General features: G+C 36.6%; 1 protein-coding gene across 2 annotated transcripts in view; it reads right to left on the bottom strand.

The window, feature by feature from the left end:
• Positions 1–26187, bottom strand: part of THSD4 (thrombospondin type 1 domain containing 4) — a 301012-nt gene that overhangs the window by 36651 nt on the left and 238174 nt on the right. For both annotated transcript variants that reach the window (XM_068410186.1, XM_068410185.1), the window contains one exon: positions 1044–1219. In XM_068410186.1, coding sequence (XP_068266287.1) covers positions 1044–1219 — 176 coding nt within the window. The remainder of the gene's footprint in view (positions 1–1043; positions 1220–26187) is intronic.

The following is a 26187-nucleotide window of genomic DNA, read 5'->3' as shown; positions in this document are numbered from 1 at the left end:
AAAAACATGGAGTCCGCATTGCAGAATCTAGGAGCCCAACCATTTAATCTTCCAGGCTTTTGCCAGTCTTACATTGCAATCAATCAGAAATTATCCAAAAAGAAGTAATGTTTGCATAAATATTACATTGCTTTATTAAGACACCATATAGCAGATGGGGAACAACTTTGCCAACATCTAACTTTTCCCAGCTGAGTAATCAGGGTAGTTACTACTCATCTTTCTACAAAACAACCAGCACACTCACTTTTCCACCCCATATTGCACTTAAGGGCAAAAAAGCAGTAGCTGGATGAAACAACCATATCACCAGTTAATCTATTTTTTTCAGTGAAGGGATTTTACCATGCGAAAGTGTATAATTTCAGAACACACCATTTATCTTTGAATAAGTTGTAATCAATTCCAGTTATATTTTTTATTTCAATATGATGCAGTAAAAACCTAACCCATCTGAAGTAAACAGCTTTTTCAATATGATTCCCCCCTCTTAGACACAATTTGTCTTTTCCTTTCTCAAATGGCTATCATCTATGGTCTCCTAGCACAGCTTCATATTAAAACTGCCCTGCTTCAAATCCCACATTCTATAGTTTTTTTGGACTTGTGTTTCTTTTAAAGAAAACTGAGATGGTATCACTCTGTGAAAGTCTTGTCTGATTTAGGTATTTGCTTCAGTTCACTGTAAAATTAAACTACGCCAAATTTGCTTGAGTCGGAAAGTATCTGGAGAAAATCTAGTTCACAAAACCCCCCCCCGACATTTGTATGCTTTATCTCTGTTTTACTGAACAAGTAAAATTGGTTTTACTGGATTAGTAAAGTCTGAGAGGAAAAGGCTTCATCATTATTTGGATTTCCTATGATCTGGAGCAAGATGGGAGCAACAGCAAGAAATAATAAAATATCAAAAATAATGTTTCAAAATTAAAGGAACAAAACAGTAACAAAGTAGTACTGAATGCAATTTCAGTGTTGCATGTTGCAATGAACTGAACAATTTTTTTCCATCAGGAAGATTAATCTAAATACAAGAAACTTACATAGACATCAAGGACTTCATTTGTTGGACCATCAGCTAAAAATGACTCTCCTGCAGTGCTGGAGATTTCATTTGGGCGTTTATAAGTGAACATTGTCCCACCACCTTCATATCTCCCAGGTCGATCAATTGCCCAGTTCCCATTGATGATGGATCGTCCTGATCGACTCCGCAGTGCTGTAGAGGATAAGGACAGAAACACAAGGACTTTGAGGAAATCACCTTCACATACTGGTGCCCAATCAAATCCCCAAAGGTGCATTACGTTGTTAGGTGTTCTCTGATGCCAGGGGACAAAGCTGTGTGGCTGTTGAAAAGAACAGAGTTATATTAGTAGTTGTGCAAAAAAACCCAAGCTTAGAAAACTTTGTCCAAACACTTGGCATGTTTATGCTGTAAGAAAAGAAAGAAAAAATCAAAGATAGGCTGGAAACTTTCAACAGTTTCTCATAGTTTGTCAAGTGACTCTCAGCCAGCCAGCGGCATACACTGGAACACATATGGATGCCAAGGAAGTGGTTTTCCTCCCCTTCAGTCCCATTGAATTGACTATTTTGTGATTTACACAGAACAAAACACAGAGGCAGATACAGAAAATCAGTACATTATACAATGCAGAAGCACCAAACAATTCAGGGACACATGAATATCCTGGGTTGCCAAATATTCCAGTTATTCCTCATGAAGCCCTTTGGCTACTCCCTCCATTTCCTTTTCAAAACATGATTTTTTTTTGCCAGAACATCTGCAGAGCCCTGATCTGCAGCACTGTTTGGAATGACGAGCTCTCTGAAAATGCCAGTAGGATCTCTTGCGTAAGGAAAAGTGACTTTGCAAATCAGATACTAGCCAGGGAAGGATAAAATATGGATTCAATATCCCATTGTGCAGTGCATTCCCTTTGTCATTACAGGCAACTCACTGATTTCTACGTCCCTCTGTTCCTTCTTCCTACTTCCTTTACCTGTCTATGTGACTATAATTTTAAGTCCTTAAGGTCAGAAACTCCTGCCACATGCATGTGCCTAATTTTATGCAATATTACAGCTATATATTTTAAAACATAGTAATATCTTGAGGCTGAAACCACATCAGACATTGTTTAAGTACACAGGAAAGACGTGACCCTTTCTCTAAAGGCTCTACTCAAAGATTTTCAACTTTATTACAAAAGAAATTGCTTTTAAATACAGACTGTAGAACAGACAACAAAATCTACTAATATCCTTGGCTGTATATTGCTTGGCAATTCAGTTTTTTATGCAATTCAAGGTACGAGTTTTGAACTTACAAAAATTGAGGGTCAGGGACCCAGTTATTCCAGAGACTGTTTCTTCTTTGTCCTGTCACAACAACTACAATACTCAGTTAAAATGCTCTCAGCACTACACACAACTGTTTATGCTGCTGGGAAAAACTTTAAAAGCCTATATGCATGGCCTAAATGATGGGAAATTAAATTTATGCTGTTAATTCCAAAGTAATACACTAATTAGAGAAGAAACAATTTGTTCTTACATATTCCAGACATCTGTATTAACTGAATTAATAAATAGAAGTCTTTCTGCTTTTGCTGCAGGCCTCTTGGTGAAGAACATCAGTGTGACTGTGTGATGAGAAACGGTCACAAAATGTCAATGTAAAGGCACATTATGTTGAGATAAAAAAAAGACAGCAATAGAGAACTACACTGCAAATATCATTGTTCTTTTATATAAATTAGTGATTTTAAGTGCAACATTATTGCCACATTTCAGAAACTGTGTCAATCACTTGATTGCTCTTTGAGTACCCCCTTCTTGAAAGAAAACCTTCTGTATTGAGAAAATTCCATAGTTACACATAAAGATGCAGATAAATATAGAGATATGGATTAAAAATCAATTATTCCAATTCAAAACAAAAAGATAAGGGAAAGTAATGAAAAAAAAAGGTTTGTAAATTCAAAAAGAATACTTTTCACACAATGTGTGTCTATAGGCCTATCAATTTCAATCCAACAAGAAACTGTTGAGGGGAACACTTTAATAAGATTGAAGAAGGGATTGGACTGGTAGATTTTTTTTATTTAATTAATAAAAGTAAATAGCTTCAAAGGAACATCCTCATATTGAAGGTCTGAACTTCATAATATCCTATGTATATTAGGCTAAGACCTATAACTTGAGCAGATTATTTTATATTTGCCAACTGCATATTCTTACAATATCTTATGAAACACCTTACTGTTGGTCACTACAACATACAGGGAACTGGACAGATCACTACCTTGATCCACAGAGCAAGTTCTGTAACCCTCCTGGAAGACTGAGGCGATATCCAGGCTTAAAGACAACCCAGCATAGAAGAACTCAGACAGAACACACTGGGTGAAGGGACAGTGACACTGTAAGTGTCCTTGCCTTGTTAACTTGCAAGATTCAAAGTCTTTTTCCCCTATGGGAGTGGTTGCTGCTGACTAACCAACTATTTCTGATTTACTTAATATTGATGAAATTGTTTATGGAAGACAACCTCACTGTGTTTTTTGATACATTTTTGTAAATAGTGCTTAGATACCATCATATACTTATGTCTCTTGTAAGTCCTTACCATTGTTACTCGTTAATGAAAAAGCAATGGTTCATTAGACAAAGTGGGTGACTTCATCAGTCCTCAAGCATCAACCAACTAGAATTTTCAGTTATGTTTGTGATTTCAAGTCAGCTTGCATTAGTTTGCCTTATAATACATGCAGAAACAGAGGTAAAGAAAATTTTTTTGTCATTGTTCTGGACAAAATGTAAGATGTAGGAAGGTTAAGGATTAAAGCAGTTGGCGACCACCAGTTCTGAACCTATGAGAAAGAAGCCCATATTGTTGACACAGGACTGCCCCTGGACCACTTGTCCCTGTAAAGAGCCTTGATAGGTGAAGTTTCAGACTTTTACTTCTCCCTATGAAAAATACTCGGTGGACTGGAGTGGCTAGACAAAGTTGCACCCACACAAACTCAGAAGGCATGAGTCACGGGGGAGAACTTCCCACCCTTTTGGACTTCTGAAGGAAAGCAAAGACAGTCTGTATCATTCCCAAAAGAGCACTAAAATAGTTGGCATAATCAACAACCTGGTACATTTGGCTTGCAACTGAAGTAAAAAAATGTAAATGACATTAATGGCTCTGGATCAGACCCTGTAAAAATGTATTCGCACATTTTGAAATCTTATTTTACTTAATGCTACATGTTTATTTTCCCAAGAGCTATCATACATCCACTTGCTTCCCAGGTCTCATTTTCTGACATATTAACAAAACAGGCTCTATATTGTGAACATTAGTTGAAAAATATTTTATACAACATCAGCCATGAAAATGGCATCATCATTAGTCATATAGCGCTGGGAGGAAAAATTACCACTCACATACTATTGCATAGAGGTTAAATATGAAATCCATTCACACTATTATACATGCTATTTACACTTGTTACATTTTAATTCAAACAACTGTGGACTAAACGCTTCTGCAAAATTTACTGAAGACTGGTTTTACATTGTTTTTTAGTGTGGAACACTTCCTTAACTTTATGATCTGAGTATTTTTTCTTATATTGCTGCTAAACAAATAAAATAAATGGATTATCAAGAGCTCAGAAAAAAGAAAGAGAGCTGGCTAAGATTAAATTGTTGTTAATAATGAAGCTGTAGAAAGATGGCTGTCTGAGAAACCGAGAGTCCATTAAACTTTCATTTCAAATCCATCATATGACAGATCTGAAAGAGGCCTCCTCATAAAAAAGGAAAATGTGCCTCTTTTATGTTTTGATCACTCTGCGGCTACCACCTCAACTCTGCCCCCTGAAGAATTTTTATGGTGCTAATATTTTTAGCCAAAGCATGAAAGATTATGAAAAGCGTTACCGTTAATTCCTCATGAGGAATTCCTCATACAGTCTGCAGCTGATTTCATCTATCTTTCATCCTGGGATCAGCTTCTTAACTAAAACTGTGTTGTTTACAGTGGCCTTCAGTAATGTTTTGCGCTAAAGATATGGAATATTTCAGGATACAAACTCTGATCAACAGTTCTACTTGGGCTACAATTCTATGGCAAAATCTCAATAGGCCACACATTGAGACTTGTATTTCAAGTATCTGAAGAGTATTTATTAATTTTCTAGAGTTCAGCTTACAGCTCTCCTTTTAAGGATGTTTTGCAGCTCCTCTCTTCCTGTGTAACAATTCTATACAGCCTGGGCTACAACTCAGAAAAAAAAATAGCAAAAGATAATTTAAATCAAAGGTAGTTGATGCAGTGGTGCAACGGAGTGAAGTTCTGTAAACAATGAACTTGCATCCACTTTCAAGGTCAGTATTACCAGTTAGCAGTTATGTTTGATGGGTTATAAGAATAGCCCTTGTAATCCTAATTTAAACTACATCACTGCATTACTATAGTTCCCTTTTATTGCATTTTTCGAACTTGCCAACTTTCTCAATTCTAGCTCACAACTTGCTCCAGCTCCTGAATGTTAGTAACTACTTCATAGCCTCAGGTGAATTTTAAAAAAATCAAAACTTACAAAAAAGTTTGTAACACTCAGAACTAGAAAAATATATGAAGATGTGAACTTAGTGTATGTCAAAGCTAGGTGACAAGCAAAAAGGCCCCAGTATGATTATTATGGTGAAAAACATCATCCAGCCTGTACCAAAACTTTCTATAAAACTTTTAAGTATGTAACAGTAAATTAAGAATTTTACACAAGAAAAAATGCACTGCTCCTTCCCGTTTACTAACCCAGTTCTCGCATAAATCAGTCAACTCCTCTTTCTCCTTTCCCTTCAGCTACAGCTAATTTAACAGCAAAGGTAAGTTTTGATGTTCCAGTTTTTAAAAGTTTCACTCAACTTTTTCAAATAGGTGATTTCCTTATTAGAACTACAGCATCTCATTTACAGTATTACCACCAAAAAAAAACCCCAATCCACCTTTAAAAAAATCAGAGCATGGATACAATTCAAGTAAAACCATTTGCTCTTCTGCTAAAAAGTCTCCCAGCTTAGATTAAGTGCCTAGTGATGCTCAAGCAGATGGAAAGGAACTTGGAAAAATCTGCATATCTCCTGAAGACAGCTTTCAAAAATATGCTGTCATTCCCATGACAGCAGCTAATATGCATATTATTAGACATGAGGTAACTGCCTGATTAATTTTCTGTTCCTCTGTAGTCTCCCTGTTTCCAGAATTATTGTCTGATCTTTAATAACTCAGGGTTCCACTTGGTTGAAACTGACCAGAAAGTCTTTCTAGCCATTCTCAACTCTGAAAACAAAGTAAATAGCTGGAATTTGGCCATCTTAAGATGATTCACCTGCAATATAATAAATATTAACCTGAACAATAAAATAACTCACTTTCTGTCATGAACTGTACGTGTGAAAATAACTGCCTTCACGAAAGGAAAATGTCATGAGTTGGTCACAGTGAGGTAATGGTGAGTCAGTAAAAGAGTATTACATGTACAGATCCACTGCGGAGGTTAGAGAAATAACTCTTTATGAAAAATCCTCACATGCTTCCAGCTACCAAGTTAAGTTTGAACAAAATTAGTCTTCCAGATATTTTTAAGTACCTAAATTAGTAACAAGACTCATTAAATCTACAGTGGAAAAAGCTTTCAAGACTTCCAGAACTGTTCATTTCATAGGAAGTTCACATTATGCAAGAAAAGCCTCTTCTCACAGCATTTTCCTGTCTTAATTCTCAGAAAAGCCCAAAATATTTGCTTGTGAAAATTAAAAGTTCGCATAAACTGAATGTAAAAATACATTCAGCTTGAGTTGCAGGGCAAAGGTTCACATCACATCTTAATTTATCTCATTATTACTATAACATAATACAAAAAAAGGACAAAAAGAAAGTGAGCAATTAAATAAGAACAAACAGTAACTGCCTCTATGAGATACTAATTTACAGGGTATTCATGTTAATGTGTCAGGTATTGCCAACATTTCACATGTGGAATTGTTCCTTACCATCAGACAGCATCATTTAAAGATACTCCAAAATATGAAAACAGAGTCTTTGTTTTATTCAGCTTACTTAAATACTTCTGAATATTGACAGAAAAAAATGCCAGGAAAAGATTCAAGTACTTACAATAAAGGTAATAATTAATTGAAAGTAAAATCAATAGCTTAGCATTAAATACTAATATAAACATTTTTACACATGCAAAGAAAAAACCCTGAATTTTATTGATGAGTGTTTAGCATGAGTGAATGACTTAAAATCTAATAAATTGGTTTTGAACACCTACTGTGAAGGTCCTAGAGAGTTTTCAAGGGAAACAATTCTGGGCAGCAGAGTATTTACAGGGAAAACTTCCAGGGAAATTTTGGAACAAACCATTAGTTTGGATTTGAATTTGATGGATAGGTAAGGAAAGGAACAATTTTGTAGAACTGTGTGAAGGACAGCTATCTGAGCAACTTCTACAGCAACTAGCAACACTGTGCAAGGTAAAATAAGAGTTTTCAATTTATTTATTCTCATGTTCCTCCAGTGTAGGTTTTGATAGGATATTATGTACACATTCAGTTTAGTCTACCCAATGTTAAACACACCTTATGTTATATAAAGTATGTCCAGTCTGGCATTGCAAATTTATAAAATAGATGTTAAAAGCTTTGTATGACACAGAAAGAACACACATGCACTATTCCCAGCAAAAAGTCCCACCTGCGCTGGAAACATCCTGATCCATATAAGCAGTTTGATATATTTTGTAAACATTGCTGAATGACTCCTATTTTCCTAACCACTTCATATCCGAAGAGAAATATTTTATGTGTGGGCCTAGTACCTCACTATCCAGAACAGCTTTTAACCAAAACTGCATAGGCACAGTATCAATAATAAACTGAAACCTCTCAAACCTGGCAACAGCACTAATATTCAGAGTAATGCAGTCTATTTATTTTCTGTCCTAAGGCCTTTTTGTCTGGGAGAAGTGTCCTAAACCCTACTTAATTGCTTTACAAACCACATAAAGTCTTCAGACAGACAGAATCAAAGTTATTTCCCATATATTAAAATTATTAAGTGTCTCTCATTTGGTCCTGACCCAAACAGAAAGAAGCAGAGAGTATTTTCTCTCTTCTGGGAAGAGGACTGCATGCTTGCAACTGTGGTCAGTGGGAAACAAAGTGAAGGCTTGTGCTGTTGAAGTTAATTGCAAATGTCTCGCTCGTAATTTAATCCAGGGAACCCTGACAAGCTGCAGATGCACTCAAGATGCAAGTCAAAGATTGATAAAACATGGCAAAAAATTATTCAATAAATTTCCTCAACAGAGGCAGCTAGAAAAGGCGAGTGGGTGAGATGGATGGGGCTCTCAAGCCACATTTGTTTTGCAGCTGCCAATTAAACCAAAGCATCTTATAGGCAAAGCATAGCAACTATTTTGATTTTACACCCCAGCACAATTTTAATTTTACACCTCCAAGCACAATGCTTGGAGACTCCATAATCTACAGTTTTAAAATAATGAAATATGCATTAGTTCAAATGGATTATCTGAAATAACTCCTTTCCAAAAGCATAGGTATTTGCTGATAATTAGAACACACCTTAGTTACAGAATATTTAGGAGAAATTTGGCACACTTCTTGTGAACCGAATTATGTATTATTTGCCTCTGACCTTTTGAATTCAAACTCCTATTGAGGTCATGGCAAAGCTCCCACAGGACTCTGAGCTTAATTCAAGAAATATTAGTAGGGCTAAGAATCTCATAATCAGCAAGAATCAAATGATCTTTAACAGTCTCATCCTACAAACCCTTATTTTAGAGCCAACTGAGGATGTTAGAAAATGGTCAGCAGTTCACTGAGTGGGCCCTAAAGTAGTATCAGATTGTATACACTCAATCTGAAGACAGTATCTCTGCAGGTGGGACACCTTCACCTCTTGCACTGTATTTGGTTTCTTCACTGGCAACCAAGACAGGGTAAGGGTACAGATCTTCTGTGACAAACATGGGGCATCTTCTAAATGTGCATAGCTGAGACAAAGTGTTGCTGAACTTTCAACCATTTTGGAAGTTCAAAGCCACTACTGGTCACTTTAACAGTGTCAGAAAGGACCCAGACCAGAGAGTGGGACTCTCCGCTGGGAAGTACTATTTGACCTTACATAATCCTAATGCAGAAGAATACTTTCTAATACAAACTTTAGGACAAAAAAAACCCCCTGTGCACGCCTCCACTATTCCACAGTCCAGGGAGGACCATAAGCAAACATAATATAAAAGCATAATATGACTTTTCATGTGTTTTTTAGATCCTGACTGAAACCAAGAGTAAGCTGGATCCTGTGGTATTTCCAGTCCTTTTTCAAAGCCTAGGAACCAGAACCTTCTGAATGAGTATCCAAATGTGAGATACTTATTCATATTTGGATCTGGGAAGCATCCGAAATTTTGGTTCTGTCTTTCTATACAGTTACCCAAGTGGTGTAATACAGACCCCTATCCTTACAAATCTTTATCATTTTTTCACCTAGTAGGAACTTAAAAATCTACTTTTCAGAAATCCAACAAACATCTTTCCTTATAACTTTGAATAGCTTGGGCATGTGCTTATTTCCCAAAGATATTGTTGAATGTTATCCATGAACTGAGTAGTAGTCATAACATTGCCAATTACATATGACACATAGTGTTATTGCTAACAAAAGCATTCAAGCAATTGCTTAAATATTTCCATAGTACAGCATAGATAAAAATGGGAGATAAAAATACCAGATTTGCAATACAATCACAAGGAAATGATAATTCAAGTATACTATTATTTCCAAGGAAAGACTTATGCAGTTTTCTTTCTTATCCAGAATATTAACAGTAACTTCAGATCAACATTATGTTCTTCAGCATAATCCTGCTTAAGGAGTCTTTCTGATACTCTACTTTCTTTGATACTTATATCAAAGAAATCCTACTTCATATGAGAATAAATTTGAAACAGTGATTTGCATTAAACCGATTTTGCCAAGTTTGTTCTGAGGTTCTACTTGGGCAGGTTGTATCCTTCCACAGTGACAAAGTCAAAAAAAGCCAGTACAAGAGATTTCTGCTCTGCTGTCTTAGGTCTAATTTACTGTTGTTTCAGTTGTGAGGGAACAGACATCTTCTGGATGCATTTCCTAATGATTACAAGAGCCATCTTTTTTTTTTTTTTAAATGTGATCTAGTAAATTTGTATCGATTTGAAGACTAGGCATGTAATCTTTAGTGTTAGAGTGGAAATAGATTACTTAATGGTAAGTTAGAACAGGTGGATGAGAAATCAACTGAACTGATGGAAAATTTATTTTCAACCCCTATTAGTGATTACAAGCTGGCTTTTCTGAATCTGCAGTTTCGTACGGCCAATCTATGTTTATATTATATAGATGTCACAAAACAATCTTCATGACTAATACTAGATGAGTGTGCTGGAATCTAATTCCTTCAGGGTTCATTTACTTTTTGCCATTCATCTTGCTTGGTCACTTTTCCACAATGCATCCAGCAGGCTTAATGAAAACAGCGTTGCCAGTTCTACTGCAGTTTCTGGGCAATTGTAGACTGAATTTGAAATTTAATTGTGTCAAAATACAAATTTGAAAATATTGTTTCACAAACATCTGTTGCTTTCCTGAAAGAGCTGTGGCCACAAGTACTAGACAAATTTGACACAGATGCATACATAGTTTTCATCCTGCCTCAGCCTTTTGTTGAACTTGCGACTTTTTGGCAGGTATTTCCCAAGTTTTAATTACAATGGCAAGACAATTTTGGTTCACTTGTGTAATTCTCTTTTTTTTCTCTCTATATATCAATTTATCAAATCTCTAAAGAAGCAGCAGCATAGGTGAAGTTTCACAGTAAAATACTGCTGTCAATATAATTTCTTTATTTCATGATAGTTCTGAGATTGTCCTCAGAGAGAGAAGTTTAATCTTGCTCAGAGCTCCTCACGTGCCTGTTCTTGCAGATCATCTCATCTACAGATCCCACTACAGCTTTCAAAAAATTCCTTATTTTTTTTTCCTACCTGCAAAAATAAAATACTATTTACTTGCTTAAAGGTAAAGCTTTTACAGTTAATCATTGCAAACAGAAATGTTCATTTTCTGCCACAGCAGCAAACAGTCATTTTCCTTTTGGAGTATTCATTAAACTGTTGCTCTCCAATTTCCGCTGCTGATGCAGCTTCCTCTTCACTGTTATGTCTGTTCTTTCTTTCGCTTCTGACTCCAAAAGCCATGTTCATGCATCAGCACAAGGCAAAATGCTGGGGCAGCAAAGCAGAACAGACAATTAACTACTCCTGCAATAAATAATACGGGCTTTGAGAAACGAAACTGATTTCTCACATAGCCATATGATCTATTCAGGCCCAGACGCCACTGCAGGTTCAAAGTCTCAACAGCTTGGATAAAATCTCCAAACAAATTTCAGATTTAATGTGCATGTTACAAAAGGGCGTGCATCTTTAGCTTCTATCAGAAGAGGATGCAGTATTTCCCCACATTTTTTAATACAGGCTTCCCTGATAGGTATTAATAATAGCCAACTGAAACAAAAACACATTAGCTAGTCTACCCTTCCTCTTTTGTTAGGTCTTTTTGATGAGAAGCAAAATGAAACAAACCCACTCTCTGACTACAGTATTCTCATGCTTCAACTTCTGATACTCTGGCATACTACAGAATATGCACACAGTGGTATATGACATGATATTTGCAAAATATGTGATTATATGGCATTTATTGTGCTTCAGTGTCACTATTGCTTTCCCACCCATCATACTCAGTCCCACTGGGGAACAGTGTGCAACACTGAAAATCTAACCAGGGACTTTTTAAAAACAGATATAAATAGTAGTGTTAATCAATCAGAGGATTTATTTAAATCCTTTTACTCACCCAGCTGCTAGAATAAGACTGTAAATATATGTCTGTATATGGGCTGGAACTTTTGAAATAGGAAGTTCATGAAGCAGATTAGATGATGCAAGTAAAAAAGGTTAACTAAAGCAGAATTTAAGCATTTTGGCAATTCTTCCATTGCAAGGCATAAGCACTCCTTATGAATTTCATCTTGGATTTCATTTTCAGGTTTTTTTTTCTATTACTGCTTCCCCTCTTTAAAATTGCTCTAAGAAAAAGCCTTTTCCCATTTTTCAAACAGTTGTGTTTTTGAGTGATTGATGACTTTTAATATTATTATTCATAAGTACAGTATTAATAACACTTACATGATTCCCATGCTTTCCACAGAGAGTAAGTTATGCAGAGGCAATACACCCAAATGTTAAGATATTACTCTAAATAGCTTACCTGGAGCATACAGTTAGTTTCTAAAAGCATTTCTTGTAGGACATACTAATATTTACTGAGAAAGCAAATGAAAGAATAAGAGGAAATAACAGAGACGAGGTTCACCATTGTGCTAGTGTTATGTTTACGAGGTCTCTAGCACAAAAATAAACCTGCTTAGTCCTCCTTAGCATGACAGGCTTTATTCAAGTCAGAAAAGTGTGAAGGCATTAATGATATGCTGTTAACTATATATGCAAATACTGCTCTGTGTCAAGATCTCAATAACCCTTACCACAATTAAAGTTACAACAAACCAGTTCTGCACCAAGGGTGTTTTGATTCCTAATATGTATCAAAGCATATGGACTGCAATGAGTAAAAAAATTGTGTAAGCAATTACATGACTCCTAAACACAGTCATTGTATTTTATGAGTAGTGTATTACAGTCCTCTGTACTGGAGGGGAAGTAAGAGATAAGTTATCAAAAGGCCAGCACAATATTTGCTGAAGGTAAGAATCATTCCAACAATAATCGAGAATGAGCAGGCTTCCTATTATTCTGTAAATGAGCTAAACTAAAAAGACTTACACAATTAATCTACACAATGACAGTTATATGATAAAGTATGATGAGCTTTCAATTTATTTTTTCCTAGCTGTTCTCTATAATTATATACCTCAAATACATTTTATTAAGTACTATTAAAATAATCTATAAAAACTAATTCTCTTTTAACTTGCACAGAAATTTCCCTCACTTTGAAAGGGTAGGAGGATATGACTGAATTCCCAGTTCCACTAAAGTCAGTGTAAATGTTCTGTGTTTTCAATGGTATGTAATTTTACCATTGTTCAGGTTTGTCCAGAAAATACTGAAGAGGAAGGACAGAAGAGCTGGCACAGAATTTGACCAAGTGAAATGAAATGGAGAGAAGATAAAGGATAGCACTAAAAAAACAGATGAATGGACTGAAAATCATGCGTGTCTTGTATCTGTAGAGAAACTATGTTAAATATATACGCAGTTGCACATCTACTATTCTGTTTTAGGAAACACAGCACCTCAAGGGAACTCTTGTGGTTCAGAAGGACATAGAAATTGATCAGCAGAATAACACACATGTAACTCATAATTGTGGGGGGTTTTCTACACAGAACTTCAAAATGTCCTTTCACATTCTTACTTATACATCCTTAATGTCTTTCTTTAAAGAAGGCAAAGCATAACTAAGGTTAAAGTTTCTAAAAGGCAGTCTCAGAACTTCAGCTCTTACAAGGCTTAACTAGAATTTCAGTCTTATCCCATAGAAAAAGTATGGCTTGAATTTTTAGCAACATTTCCTACCATACCTCAGTAACATCAGGAAATACTCTTCACTGGCAACAGCTGTAAACCAAGTATTTAGAAATAACAAACAACATTCAGGACTAGTAGTCTCCAGGAAGGATATATTTCCAATGCAGCATGTGATACTTCAGCTATGCAACTCCCATTGAACCTGCAGATTATAGTATTTGGCTTAGTTACATAATTTGTTAGAATCTGGTTCTTATATTTCAGGAGTTGATCGGACTGGCTGCTAATGGCTCTGAACGTGATAGCTGAGCCTTCTGGCACAGCTCAGCTGCACATTAGTTAGCCTAGCACAGAAACCCAGCGCACATTTTGCGTAAATCCTATGGGTGGATAAATGCAATTGAATTATCTTCTAATCTAGACACTACTTCAGTCAGAAGGGCCAGATTAGTGAAATGCACATGTGAAAATGCCCCACTCTTCTTCAGCTGGCATAACAAAAAATGTTCTGTAACTCCTTGCACTCCTGACAATTGCCAAGAACTGGAATAGTTGTAAGACAGCTAAGTTAAAACAGCAGATTGCGATATCTCTGCAGAAAAAGAGCACTGTATCTCATGAGAACCAAAAGCTGAAGTAGAAAGAATTATAACTGCTTCTTTTGTTTGCTAAATAGCTTTAATTCCTTGCAATGAAAAACTGGAGCTAATGAATATTCCTAAGCTGTTTCAAATTTCAAGTGGGATTTCTCAAGAATTTTGGATGCTCTGTCTGGTAAAGTTGAATTCTGTAACTCAAAACACACAGAACTGTGAGCTGCAAAGCACTGTTGGGTCCCCTAGCTTAGACATGAATTCCTCTGGCTCGGCGTCTGTCATTCCCACTCTCTTGAGGGCTTTCAAACCTAGTGTCTGATTTCAGGCAAGTCTGACAAAGGTGCCAAAGTCTCAAATACAATAACATTTGAATAAATGCTGACAACAGGATAGACGAGAGATCTAAAATAGTTTTCCCCTACTGAAACGTAGGTTACAGCCCAAGCGTACGGCTACGCGTGATGCTAGGCCGGCCAGCTGGCACAGCAGGGTAGGCAGAGTTTAGAACCTGGGCCAGCACACCAGGGAGATCTGAACAGGGCACTGGCATGGAGACTGAACGTACTAGACCAAAGAGAGGTCAGAGGTTATTATGGGTGGGAAAAGATTGGCTTTGATTAATTTAACGGCTATCACGGTAAGGACACAGGAGCTTTCATTAATTCAGTGGCCATTACAGTAAGGATGCAGGCCACAAACTAAACCAGACACACTTAGTTCCACTGTCCGTGTTCAGCCCTGAAAGAACACTCAATTCTCCCCTTATTCTCTCTTCCAATAAAAGCTGACAACAGCAGAGTAAACCTTGGTCTTCAGCTTAAAACATTAATTTATTACAGATTCTCCTGAGTATTTGGCTCTTAGTAAAGAAAAAAAATATATTCACTAGTGAAAGGCTGTCTCCATTTACCTGAGAACACTTTGCCAGAAGATGAATTCCTGGCACAATAAGCTGGGTGGTCAGAGGAAAGCTGGAAACACAGCAAGTCAGTTCAGCATTGGTATCTGCTTTCTCATACGTTATTTTCTGGCTATAAGGGCTTGGGGCAGTCTTACACATGTTATTATGTCAGTCTGCACATTTAAACATAAAAGAGATGCTCTGGGACAGAACTGATTTGATATTTATTTGACAAAGTTATCAACCCACATGAAACACACAACTGATACCTGGAGGTAAGCCCAGAAACCTACAGACATGACAAAAATGGAAATAATCTCATTTTATTGATGATTTTTATAGGTTCAAGAACAACAAAGAATATGACTGAATTATTTCATGAAAAGAAGCACAGGATTATCCCAAACACAAATCATTTTAGTGTCCAGTTCTCATTCTATCACTGTTCTTTATTCCCAAGCTACCTATTAATCTAATGAAATAAAATTTTTCTCTGATCAAACTTTCTCATGGAAACACAGAAAAAAATTATGGATTTGCAAGTTGTGAGTCTATCCCCAGATCACTAAATAAGTCTGGCTAATTCATGGCAGTATTTTGTCGGCAGCATAGATAAAACAGTGGAGTCCAAATTCTGACTAGATATTAGAAGAAAATGAGTTATGTGCCACTAGTACAAACTATATAATTATTTTGCCATTAGGAACTAAATTAAAGTTTTTCCAACCATATGTAGGAAAGAACATATAAATAACAAGAAAGTTGTTTTTTTCTTTCTTTTCCCAAGAAATTATTTTCTCCCACCTACACTGTGCAAGAAGATCTCTTGCAAACTGCTCTGCAGACAGTTGTATTTCTTATGTTTGATCTTCTAGACCTTCTGCTTTCAGTCCCATAGGTCTCCCTATCAATATACTGAGCAGAGTTTGTTATATACATAGACTAATAAAGGCCCAGACTTTCCTGAGAAGCTAGGGGAATGTCAGTAGCAACAACAGGCCAAGTTTATGCTCCTAAACCATGAAATATGACCACAATGAATTTATCATGCTGAACATTAAATATTCATAGAATCATGGAATGGTTTGGGTTGGAAGGGATCCTAAAGATAATCTAGTTCCAACCTGCCCACCACGGGCAGGGACACCTTTCCTCTAGACCAGATTGCTCAAAGCCTCCTCCAATCATTCAACGTTTCAGAGGCAAATTTCTTATTTCTCTTTTACAATTCCACCTTAGTAAAGAAAAATCCTTGTCTTTATGTCTTTGATTAATTCATATTAAAGTTTTATAAGCTCTATCTTCTCCCTTTAATGGAACTTCTCCAGTATCACTTTTTCAGAATGATAAAAAGTGATTAGCTATAGCCTTAATTTTTGTTTATACCAAAAATCATATAATCCATAATCTATTTTTTCTGCATTTCAGACAGCATTTTTCACACTGTTTAGATTAACAGTGAATATAGGTTTTTGTAGAAGTACGTCTAGTACACCTAGTTTCATACTCAGCTGGGAATGTTTTTTCCATATTTGAGACAAATAAGTGTATCTTTTTATGAATGCTATGACTAAAGACCTTACTAAATATCTACCCTCCCAAAAGCATTTTAAACTGGCTTTGTCTTTTACAAACACAAACTAAATAACTATTGCAATGGCAACATGTTAAACATGTCTAGAAAAATACTTCATGCTACTGAACGATAGCATAGATACCAGAGTACAAAGCCGTTAACTTTATATGACCTATTTCAATCTGATTCAAGTCAAAAATAGGAGCTTTATTAGGAAGAGGGTAAATACAGAGAAATCAATCTTGTTAATCCAGTTCTTTGTGGGCTAGACCATAATGATTGCCATAATTTAAAGTGGTTGCACTCACAGGCCTCTGCCAAGTCATAAATCAAAGCACTGATGTTTCTAAGCACATCGTATTCTGCTGAGCGTGTACCTTAGCGATCACCTCCCGTACCCTAATATATTCACAGAGCAAGCTCCCACTTCTTTGGTGGGTAAGCTGTTTATCTGCATATACTGTGATCTGTAAACGCCTTGTACTATAATTCTGCAAACAAATTTGACTTCAAGTGCTGTCTTGAGATCAAGTGCCGCTCTAACACATTGGCTCAGAGTCTAGAATCCTGCTGGGAACAAAACGAGATCAAAGTGTCCGGAACTGTCTTGGAGAATGTTCGTGCTGTAGCAGGGAGCCACTGCCAGTGCAAAGCCTGACTCCACTCTCCTCTGCAATGTCACACAAGGGTGAAAGTATGCTGGTGGTTTGCTTTAAAGTGGGAAGGGACATGGCTTGGGAGAAACTCTGCTGTACTGCACTGTAATTTCTGCTGAACAATCCCCTCTCCGTCTTCCCTCCTCTAGTATTAATTTATAGCCCAAATGACCCAGAATCAAGGATCCAAGACCTCCTTCTGCTCAGCCCCCTTCTTCGTTCAGGCTGACATCTGCCTACACAGCACTGAAAATCAAGTTTGTCAGGTGACCTCCTTGTATCATGGAGGTCACTGGCAAAGCACTCCTCATCTTCAAGCAGGAGAAGATTTCACCCAACACATCCATTCCACCTGCAGGCTTTTTATGCTTCATAGCATTGATTCCAATAATTAACAACGTAAACACTAGTTCAATTGCTACCCTGCTATTATACTATTAATATTAATGATAAAACACCACTGAAAACTTGTTGACAACCAGGAACTAAATGCTTAAGTAAACTAAGACAATCTTTTTAAAACTGTACATTACTTTATGGCTCTTACTTCCCAGCCAAGCTCTTTGTGTGGCCTTTGCTTAATTTCAACTGTTAAACTGGAAGCATACGATGCATCTTCCAATTTACCACTTATTCCTGACTAATGAAACACAGAAACGGTCTAACTACTGACCACAAAACTAAGAACATTTTTTTTTGAGAAAAGAAAGCCAAAGAGAGTCAACTATATAAACTCAGAAGAGGCTTTAGGGTCCTTTAGAGGCTAGGTATGTGGTGTGCAACTGCTTTATGTACCACACAGCAGGACTGGTAGTAACTCCAAAGTTTGCAGAGCTTGTGTAGTTATTATATAACACAAAGCAACTGAATTTGAGAAACAGTCATTCAATAAAGCTATTGAGTCACCTACATTTACATAAATGCACAAAATAAGTTTAAACAAATTAATTGAACCAAAAAAGTCTTTATCAGAGATTATTATTACCACTCCAAGTAAACAGCAATCCACAGGTACTTCTTTGATGACTTTTGATAGATATATAAATCCAGGTTAAAATTCTCCCTAGCATTTTAAAGAACGCATCGGTAGAGTGAGTTTTTGTTTAAGTGGGTTTTGGTATTTCCCATTATACTGCCTTTCAATTAGCATCATCTTTCCTTTACTTTCTCCACCCCTTTTATTTCTTTTCCATTTAGTCACTTTTTGTTTCTATACTAGCTGCCAAAAAAAAATCTAAACTAAAACACAAACCCTGCCCACCTCATCCAAAGAAACCATATCCAGCTGATCCAACAACGTCTCTTCCACTCAAGCCAATAAAATAATTGCATGCTTCTGCATTGACAGTCTCTTCTGCTCAACAAAAAAAAACCCCAAACCGCAACCCAAACCCAAAACAAACAAAAACCCCAAATAAACAACAAAAAAACCCAACCGAAAAAGCCAAGGTAAAAAAGGCATGGAATAATACTGCAAATCACTGCAATATAAATACTGTACTGGCTGAGCAACACACATAAAGGCTTTCACTGGCATAACACACACAGCCAAAAAGCAGCAAATACGGTTCTCTGAACAGTGAAATTCCCTGAAGCTCACTATCGCTGCCCTGCTGATCAGCTAATGGAGTTCTCTTTTTTGTCAAAGGAGTTGTTCAATACTTTTCTCAAATACATGATGTAAACACACTGTTTCTTCACGCATTGTGAAGAGAAAGGCTGCAAGGCTTTGTAACACCTTTTTTCAGCTATTACATTCCAGAAAAGACAGATGCTAGGCACCTTGTCAAACTGAGCTAAGTGTTAATCACTTTGGGACACAGATTTCTATCACCACTCTCACTTTGGAGTACGGCAGGAAGCTCAGCACTTTATCCAGCAACTGGTGCTGTAAAGAGCATAAGATCTTCAGTGCACTGATCAATAACCAATAACGGTTTCCAATGCTTACTCAGGCAGGGTAGGAATATTAAAGCAGCAGAAAAAGGGCAACCCACAATTGGATTAAATTTCTAGAGAATGAAGATCTTCTATATGTATTGCCCAAAAGCTGTAGTCTCTTAATTTGTATTTGTGCATCTATACATACAGGCCTGGGAGCCACCAACATATCCATGTTAAAACCTGTTCAAAGACTAGAAATATTGCTGCACAAATTGTCTACAAAATTGCCTACAAAAATCCCCACTGTCACCCTGGTTGCCAATGACCAAAAAAAGAGTATGTCACTGCAACCTCAGCTTTACGTAACATACCAAATATAACAGATTAATAATATATTCAAGAGCTCTTCTCCCATCTCTTTGGTTCTTTTGTGTCTACACTAAATAGGAAGATACCATAAATCAGATACAGTGAAGGGAACATCTCTCATTTAAATTGGCAGACTGAAATACTATTCATAGTCTTCAGTATGACATATTTACTTGTCTTCTTTTAATCAATCCCTGTTTCAATCTTTCCAAGTTCACAGTCTACTTAATTAACAATTACTTTAGTTCCAAACTAAATATCATGCTTACACTATTTAAGGACCATAACTCCTAGGGAAAATATCTGACCACGAATTCACAACGTGAACTAAATATTAAAGATCTTTCTGGGCAATATTGATAGGCCTATGTTCCAAGTCCAGTGAGCTTCAACACTGCATATTTTTCATTTATAATCCTATCAAAAATCCACACAGTAACTTCAGCGGTTAACCGCATTTCCTGATTAACTTCAGTGAAGACAGAAACAAACCCCACCCTAAATACCAAAACACAAATTGGTTCCCTTTACAATGACTTACTGTAAGATACAGTTCAGGATAATGGTCACTTGAGAGAGAAAGGAATTTTTGGTAATTCAGTGGAGAGAGAAAGTATTTTCCATTTTCATACTAGGATATATCCACAAATACCAATGACTTTATTTTGTTTTGCCTTTCTTTTCCATTCATTTAATGCATCTTTCTATTGACTCTGTCTCACAGAAAATCTATTCCATGTGTTTGCAAGTATATCTTCGTTATAGGTATTATTACTATTATTATTATTAGGTTTTAAAGCTCTTTATTTGAATCAGGTGTTACTACATATTGCTTTACTTCCCAAGCAAAGAGCCAGGCCTTTCAGCTCATCTAAGGCAGCACAGTTCCAATGAAATCAATGGCACCATTGTAATTTACAAGCCGCTGAGGATCTGCCCCTGCTTGTTTGAACAGCAGCTTTTTTACATCCAGAAGCACGTAGGCATAAAAGTCTGCCGAAAGTTCAAAAGCATTTTTAATTTTTGTGCACTTCTTTTCAATCACTTTTAAAGTTATTTGGGCAGTAGAAAAAACACTTTATCCAGCTAGGCCCCAAAAGTGTTTAATACAGTTCATTGCAGTAGGAGTGCTTAATGGGCATTTTCAGGCTGCTCTTATCCTGCTCACAGGATCGCGAGGATCCAATTAATTAATGTCAGAAAAACACTTTGAAGATAAGAAGCACTTTCTGTGATGATTTTCTCAAAGAACCAAGGAGCCTTTGTTTCAACAGCCAAATTCTGGATGGAGGCATGAAATACAAACCCATACACCGGTGGATTTCAACAGAAAACACCATGGCGAGAAGGTGAAGGAGGGCAGCCTTGCACAGCCAGAAGCTTTAGTCACTGTTCCCACCTTCCCTCTGGAACTGTTTACCAAGCTGAATGGATTTTAAGCACTAAACAGCTACACTGCTATTTATTATTAATCTTAAAAGGCAGTGTTTTGAAATACTTTTGGAACATCTTAATGCTCTATTAAAGTCTGGGAGCCTTTCAAAGAACAATAAACCTGGGCGGCTCTGCTTACACTCATAGGCACTATGTATGCAAAACCATGCATAGGATGAAAGGTCTGGCCTGTTATTGCATTCCCTCAGAAGATCAGTTCTAGGACTTTTCTTATATCGATTTGGACTGAGAAAGCCAGACCACCATGACAGTTGAGAGGTTTAAAATAAATATTTCACTCAAATCCACCATCATTTCTGCTGGGGATGCAAATATGCAACACCTTTGGTAGCACTCTCACTTTCATCTTTGTTGTGAAACCTAATACTTTGCATAAGATTAGTATAATTTATCTGACGCACAACATGCCAAAACAGAATCTGTACTTCAGACTCTTAAATACCTTAGACCAATTAAACACATTACCATTAACATTTGCTTGAAAACCTCATCTACATAGCGTATTTTTAAGGTTTTACGTTGCCAGAGTCAGCACATATGCAGCCTAAAGAATTCCACTATTCCATTATTCTGCACCATTAGGAAGAGTAGAAATTTCACCCTTGCAAGTGGTGGTACTGAACTGCCTTAGAAGGAGAGAACAACAAGAGGTGAGAACTGCAACTCAGACATCAAAAACTGTTTCTCAGTTTTCAAGGGAAGAAAGCCATAGGATGGCTACTTTATACTGGAGGAGGGAAGAAAAAGCACAAGCAGGTGGGAATGTATAATAGTTATTAGGAAGAACTGATCTAAATCCAACAGGAATTTGACTCTACATATACAATATTGTACCAATTTTAAGACACAGGTATACCAGAATGAAAGAGCAACAGATGACTCGCGCATGAGCAGATGCTATAGTCAGCGCTTACTGTTCAGTCTTGTTAATCCATTCTACCTCTAAGACATGATGAAAATTCAGAGGTAGTAAATGAAAACGGCACAATTCAACCAACTGAAAAGAAAGAAGTCCATGACTAATAACACTAAATACACCGGGAAAATCTGCATCCTCAGATGTACACACAAAATATGCTAAGGAAATACTAAAGAAAATTTTAGACTTCATTACACAGTAATGTTGTATCTGCTCTGTCACTGTGTTCCTTTGTTTTAACATGCAGTGCTCTCAGTTTTAGATTCTTACCTTACAATGTAACAGATACTTATTAACTCTTTAATACTAAGAAGAGTTGAGGGTCTCTAAGCTTCCTTAGAGAGTACTCGTCAGCACCTGAAGAATTAAAGCCAATGGAGATGCATCTAACTAATTCTGAAGCCCAGCTGGGTTCCAACATGCCTGATTTTGGTTGAACTTCATAGGAATCCTGACCATATTACCATTGTTTTCTGCTTGGAAGAAGTGATGAAGCTAACAGACTGAAAAAAGCCTTCATCAATTTACCTCCAGAAAAGTGTTAAATTGCTATTGCTCCATCTGCACTAGGGATGATATTGAAATAAAATGCAAATGCTTACATCCCGTTCTACACTCCCTGTTTCTTCCTCCTGAATGTTTAGAGACATTCCAAGGTGGGAAGAAAACTATTCCATTTGATTTCACCTTTGCTTCAAAAGTGTATGCAGTGTAGATGGAGATGCTGAAGACACAGACACATTCTAAACCAAAAAATAACAAGAGAACAGTGAATTTTAAGATTATTTCCTTTGTTTCTCAGTTTAACTTTCAACTTTAGCCAACAAAATCTAACTCAGGAACATGACTGTGGCAGGATAGAGTATCAAACATCCTAAGGCGTCAGACTCACCTGATTCTCAATAAACACAAAATAACATTCATCTTTCAAAGTGTGTACAGAAAGTCACATTGCTGTTTTCTTAAGGCTTTGAATCTCTGAAATAATTGTATGGTTTTATTTTTACAATAACATTGTGTTCTACTCGTTAATATGCTCATTTCACAGTCTGTTAACTGAAGACAAATAAAGACAAAGAACAAAGATGCAAGCTGCACCGTCCTAAATAGCTCATGCAAACACTACTTCTGCTTGTTGTATGGTCTTTGGACATACTTCTTCCCGGGTTCCGAGTACATACCTCTCCTGACACACGAACTACCACACGCAGTTTGCTATAAAGAAGCACTCCAAAGGGCCATCACCAGTACAAGGTAATTCAAGGTTAATCCAAACACATTAATAGAATTTCCTATGTTTCTCTTTTTTAAATTAAACTGTCTACAAGGTTCAGGGCAATGTACTAAATTACAAGTACATGACACTTCTTCACAAACTAACAGAATGGAGTAAAATCCTGTATTCTCCTTTACAGTTCTCCAAAATCTGTCTTCTGCACAACTGCTCAGAATTGAGCCCACACTAAGGAGGCACAAGGGAGGAACTATAATGTGCTATTAAGAGAGACAAGGGTTATAGGAAAAATTGATTTCTCACTGTATCACTAGATACAGTCTGAAGAAACTGATAAGTTCTTAAGATTACATGCTTTTTTCAACTGACACATTGGAGACATTTTTTTCAAAAGTCCACTTTGTTAAAAATGCAACAGAAAATGATGATGTTGGAAAGTTACAATCTCTTAACACAAATTCAAGACTGCATCATGCTTCTCAGTCTTTTTTCTATTGGCAGAAGACAACTGAAGAAAGGTATTGTCTATTTATAATGTAAATTTAAGCTCAAACCAATTCCCATGGCTTGGCCTTCTCCTGCATTAATTAGGCTTGGGGAAGGAAAGAAAAAGTATTTGGTAAGAACAACATAAAAATCAGAGGGAACTATGGTTCTGGATATATAACAACCTCTTCTAGCTCCACCAGACACTTAAGGAAAAATCAATCCCCCTAGTCCTCTGGAATACGAACCAAAAAGAGAATGATGAGGTGTTATGACAGAAATTCAACTGTAAACTTATAATTCTACTTATTGAAGGAATCTTTGTTCTGCAGTCTGACTGAACATCTGCAGACACATTATACACTAAGACGTTGTTGCCTTAAGTCCTTACAAACAATTTACAAGACAAATGATGGGGCCTCTTTTTGCCAATAAAAATGTATTTCTTTCCCAAGTTTTCCAAAGCTCTGGTATTGCTTATCATTTAAATGTTCTCATGCTTTGGTTAGAGTCCTCCTGCTCAACGGAACAACCCTGCTCTTGCTCCTCCCTGAGGTTTACCTCCCATAATTTCAGTGAAACTGCTACAGAGAATCTTTATTTTAAGTTATGTTCAGATGTTCCTTGCTCTGTACCAGCTACAGATAAAGAGTTTTATAGGTGCAGAGTAAACAGCTGAAGCCTCGTGCCATAGCAATCACTTATGCCAACTGACTACGTGCTGACTCAAAGCTGTGTATTATTTTCTTCAGTAGAAGTGCTGGTGTAGGTGAATGTAGGTGAATAAGATGGACTGAGATACTAATCTTTTAATGCAGATTAGCTGCAGCTGGACTATCATGCCCTTCATAAATCCCTTTATTAGCATTTTGTGGTTACCAGTGGTCAACAGATACTCAGTTTTCCTATCTCAGGGTCCCTAAGCCATGTCTAGATTAGCAGTATGAGCTGGTAACCTTTGCTAAGTAGCTCACTAAAAACAAGTTCATAATTTCACAGCAGACCTGACCCAGAACTCTTAGCCACACTACCAGAATTTTCAGAATTACAGCAGTTTGATTATAACACAAATATATAGAATAAACAGAGCCATAACTATGGGGTAACTACTGCTGCCATGGGTACAAATATGAAAGGAAGATTGGGTCTGTAAGGCTTCTAAGCACCCAAATTTTTCTGACACAAAGTGTTTGAAGTAATATTCAACAGAAAACAAAGACATTGGGCAAGTTAAGAAATAAAGGATAAAGTTTAATCTCCCTTGACTAACTTAATCACACAGTCTACAAATCAAGTTTTAAATCCCCATACATACTGTGTATTAGAAATGACTTGGATTTCTTTTGGAATTTAATGCTGCAATATAAAAATATTCTCTGCAGATGAAATCTCTTTATTGGATACAACCATGAAGCCACTAATCATGTTGAATTTCTACTGGGTGATTATTTTACTAAAAGGATTTTTAAAAGGGTAAGAAAGACAAATGTTGAAAGTGAGAAGTTCAAGGGGAAATAAGAGAAGCAACAGCAAAAAAAAAAAAAAAGAAAAAAGATAAAAATATGTTTCTTCTACAGAATCAGACAAAGATGTAAGAACACATTCTATCTGACTAGATCAAGGGACGCTTAAGGAACAAAGAAAGGTTTTTCACTATCCAAAACAGAATTTTGCTCAGAATCAAGTAAGACTAGGGAATCAAAGAATGCTGTAGAGGAATATCAATGAAAATTTAAACCAGGTTCCCAACCATTTTTTCTTATGTTTTGTTGTGTAGCATTTGAACAACTATTTAAATTAGTAACAACTTCTCCTCTTGGCAAGCAAAGGAAGAAATGTGTCTTCACGGCATTTGGGAATTTACCTGCAGATCATTTATGAATTTGGACTGACATTGGTAATCCTTTATGTGTAGCTAAGTCAGAGTATAAAATTCATCTTGAATTAAAGTTTGTAAGAAGTAAGAGGAGAAAAGTATTGTATTGGACACATGACTAGGAAGGTAAGATTGCCACACCTTGAACACAACTTTAAAAAAGAACATTCTTAGTCAAAGTAGTGTTTACTCCAGGTAGAAAGACAACTGAACAACAGATTACATATGAGGGACTTTAATAAACAAACAAAGCTAATGACTTCCAAAGAGTACATGACGTTTCCAAAATGGTCCCTTGTTGGCCATCTTAGAGTCAAAGGCAGAACAGAGTGAAAGCAGAAAGACAGCTGAGAGGAGAATCCATGTTACTGAATAGGTCAGTGCCATGAAATGTATGCATCGTAAGATGCTCAATTAACACACACTGTTCAGAAAAGCTTAGATTTTTTTAAGAAGCCTTGAACAAACCATGTGTTGATATTCCAAACACTCTGCGCTAAAATCAATGTTCAAACAAGTATTTTTACGCAAACTACTTGATGG

Source organism: Nyctibius grandis, chromosome 11, assembly GCF_013368605.1.
Source record: "Nyctibius grandis isolate bNycGra1 chromosome 11, bNycGra1.pri, whole genome shotgun sequence".
In the NCBI taxonomy this organism is placed as follows: domain Eukaryota; kingdom Metazoa; phylum Chordata; class Aves; order Nyctibiiformes; family Nyctibiidae; genus Nyctibius; species Nyctibius grandis.
The sequence above is the reverse complement of the archived record's forward strand: the minus strand, read 5'-3'. Positions and strand labels throughout refer to the sequence as shown.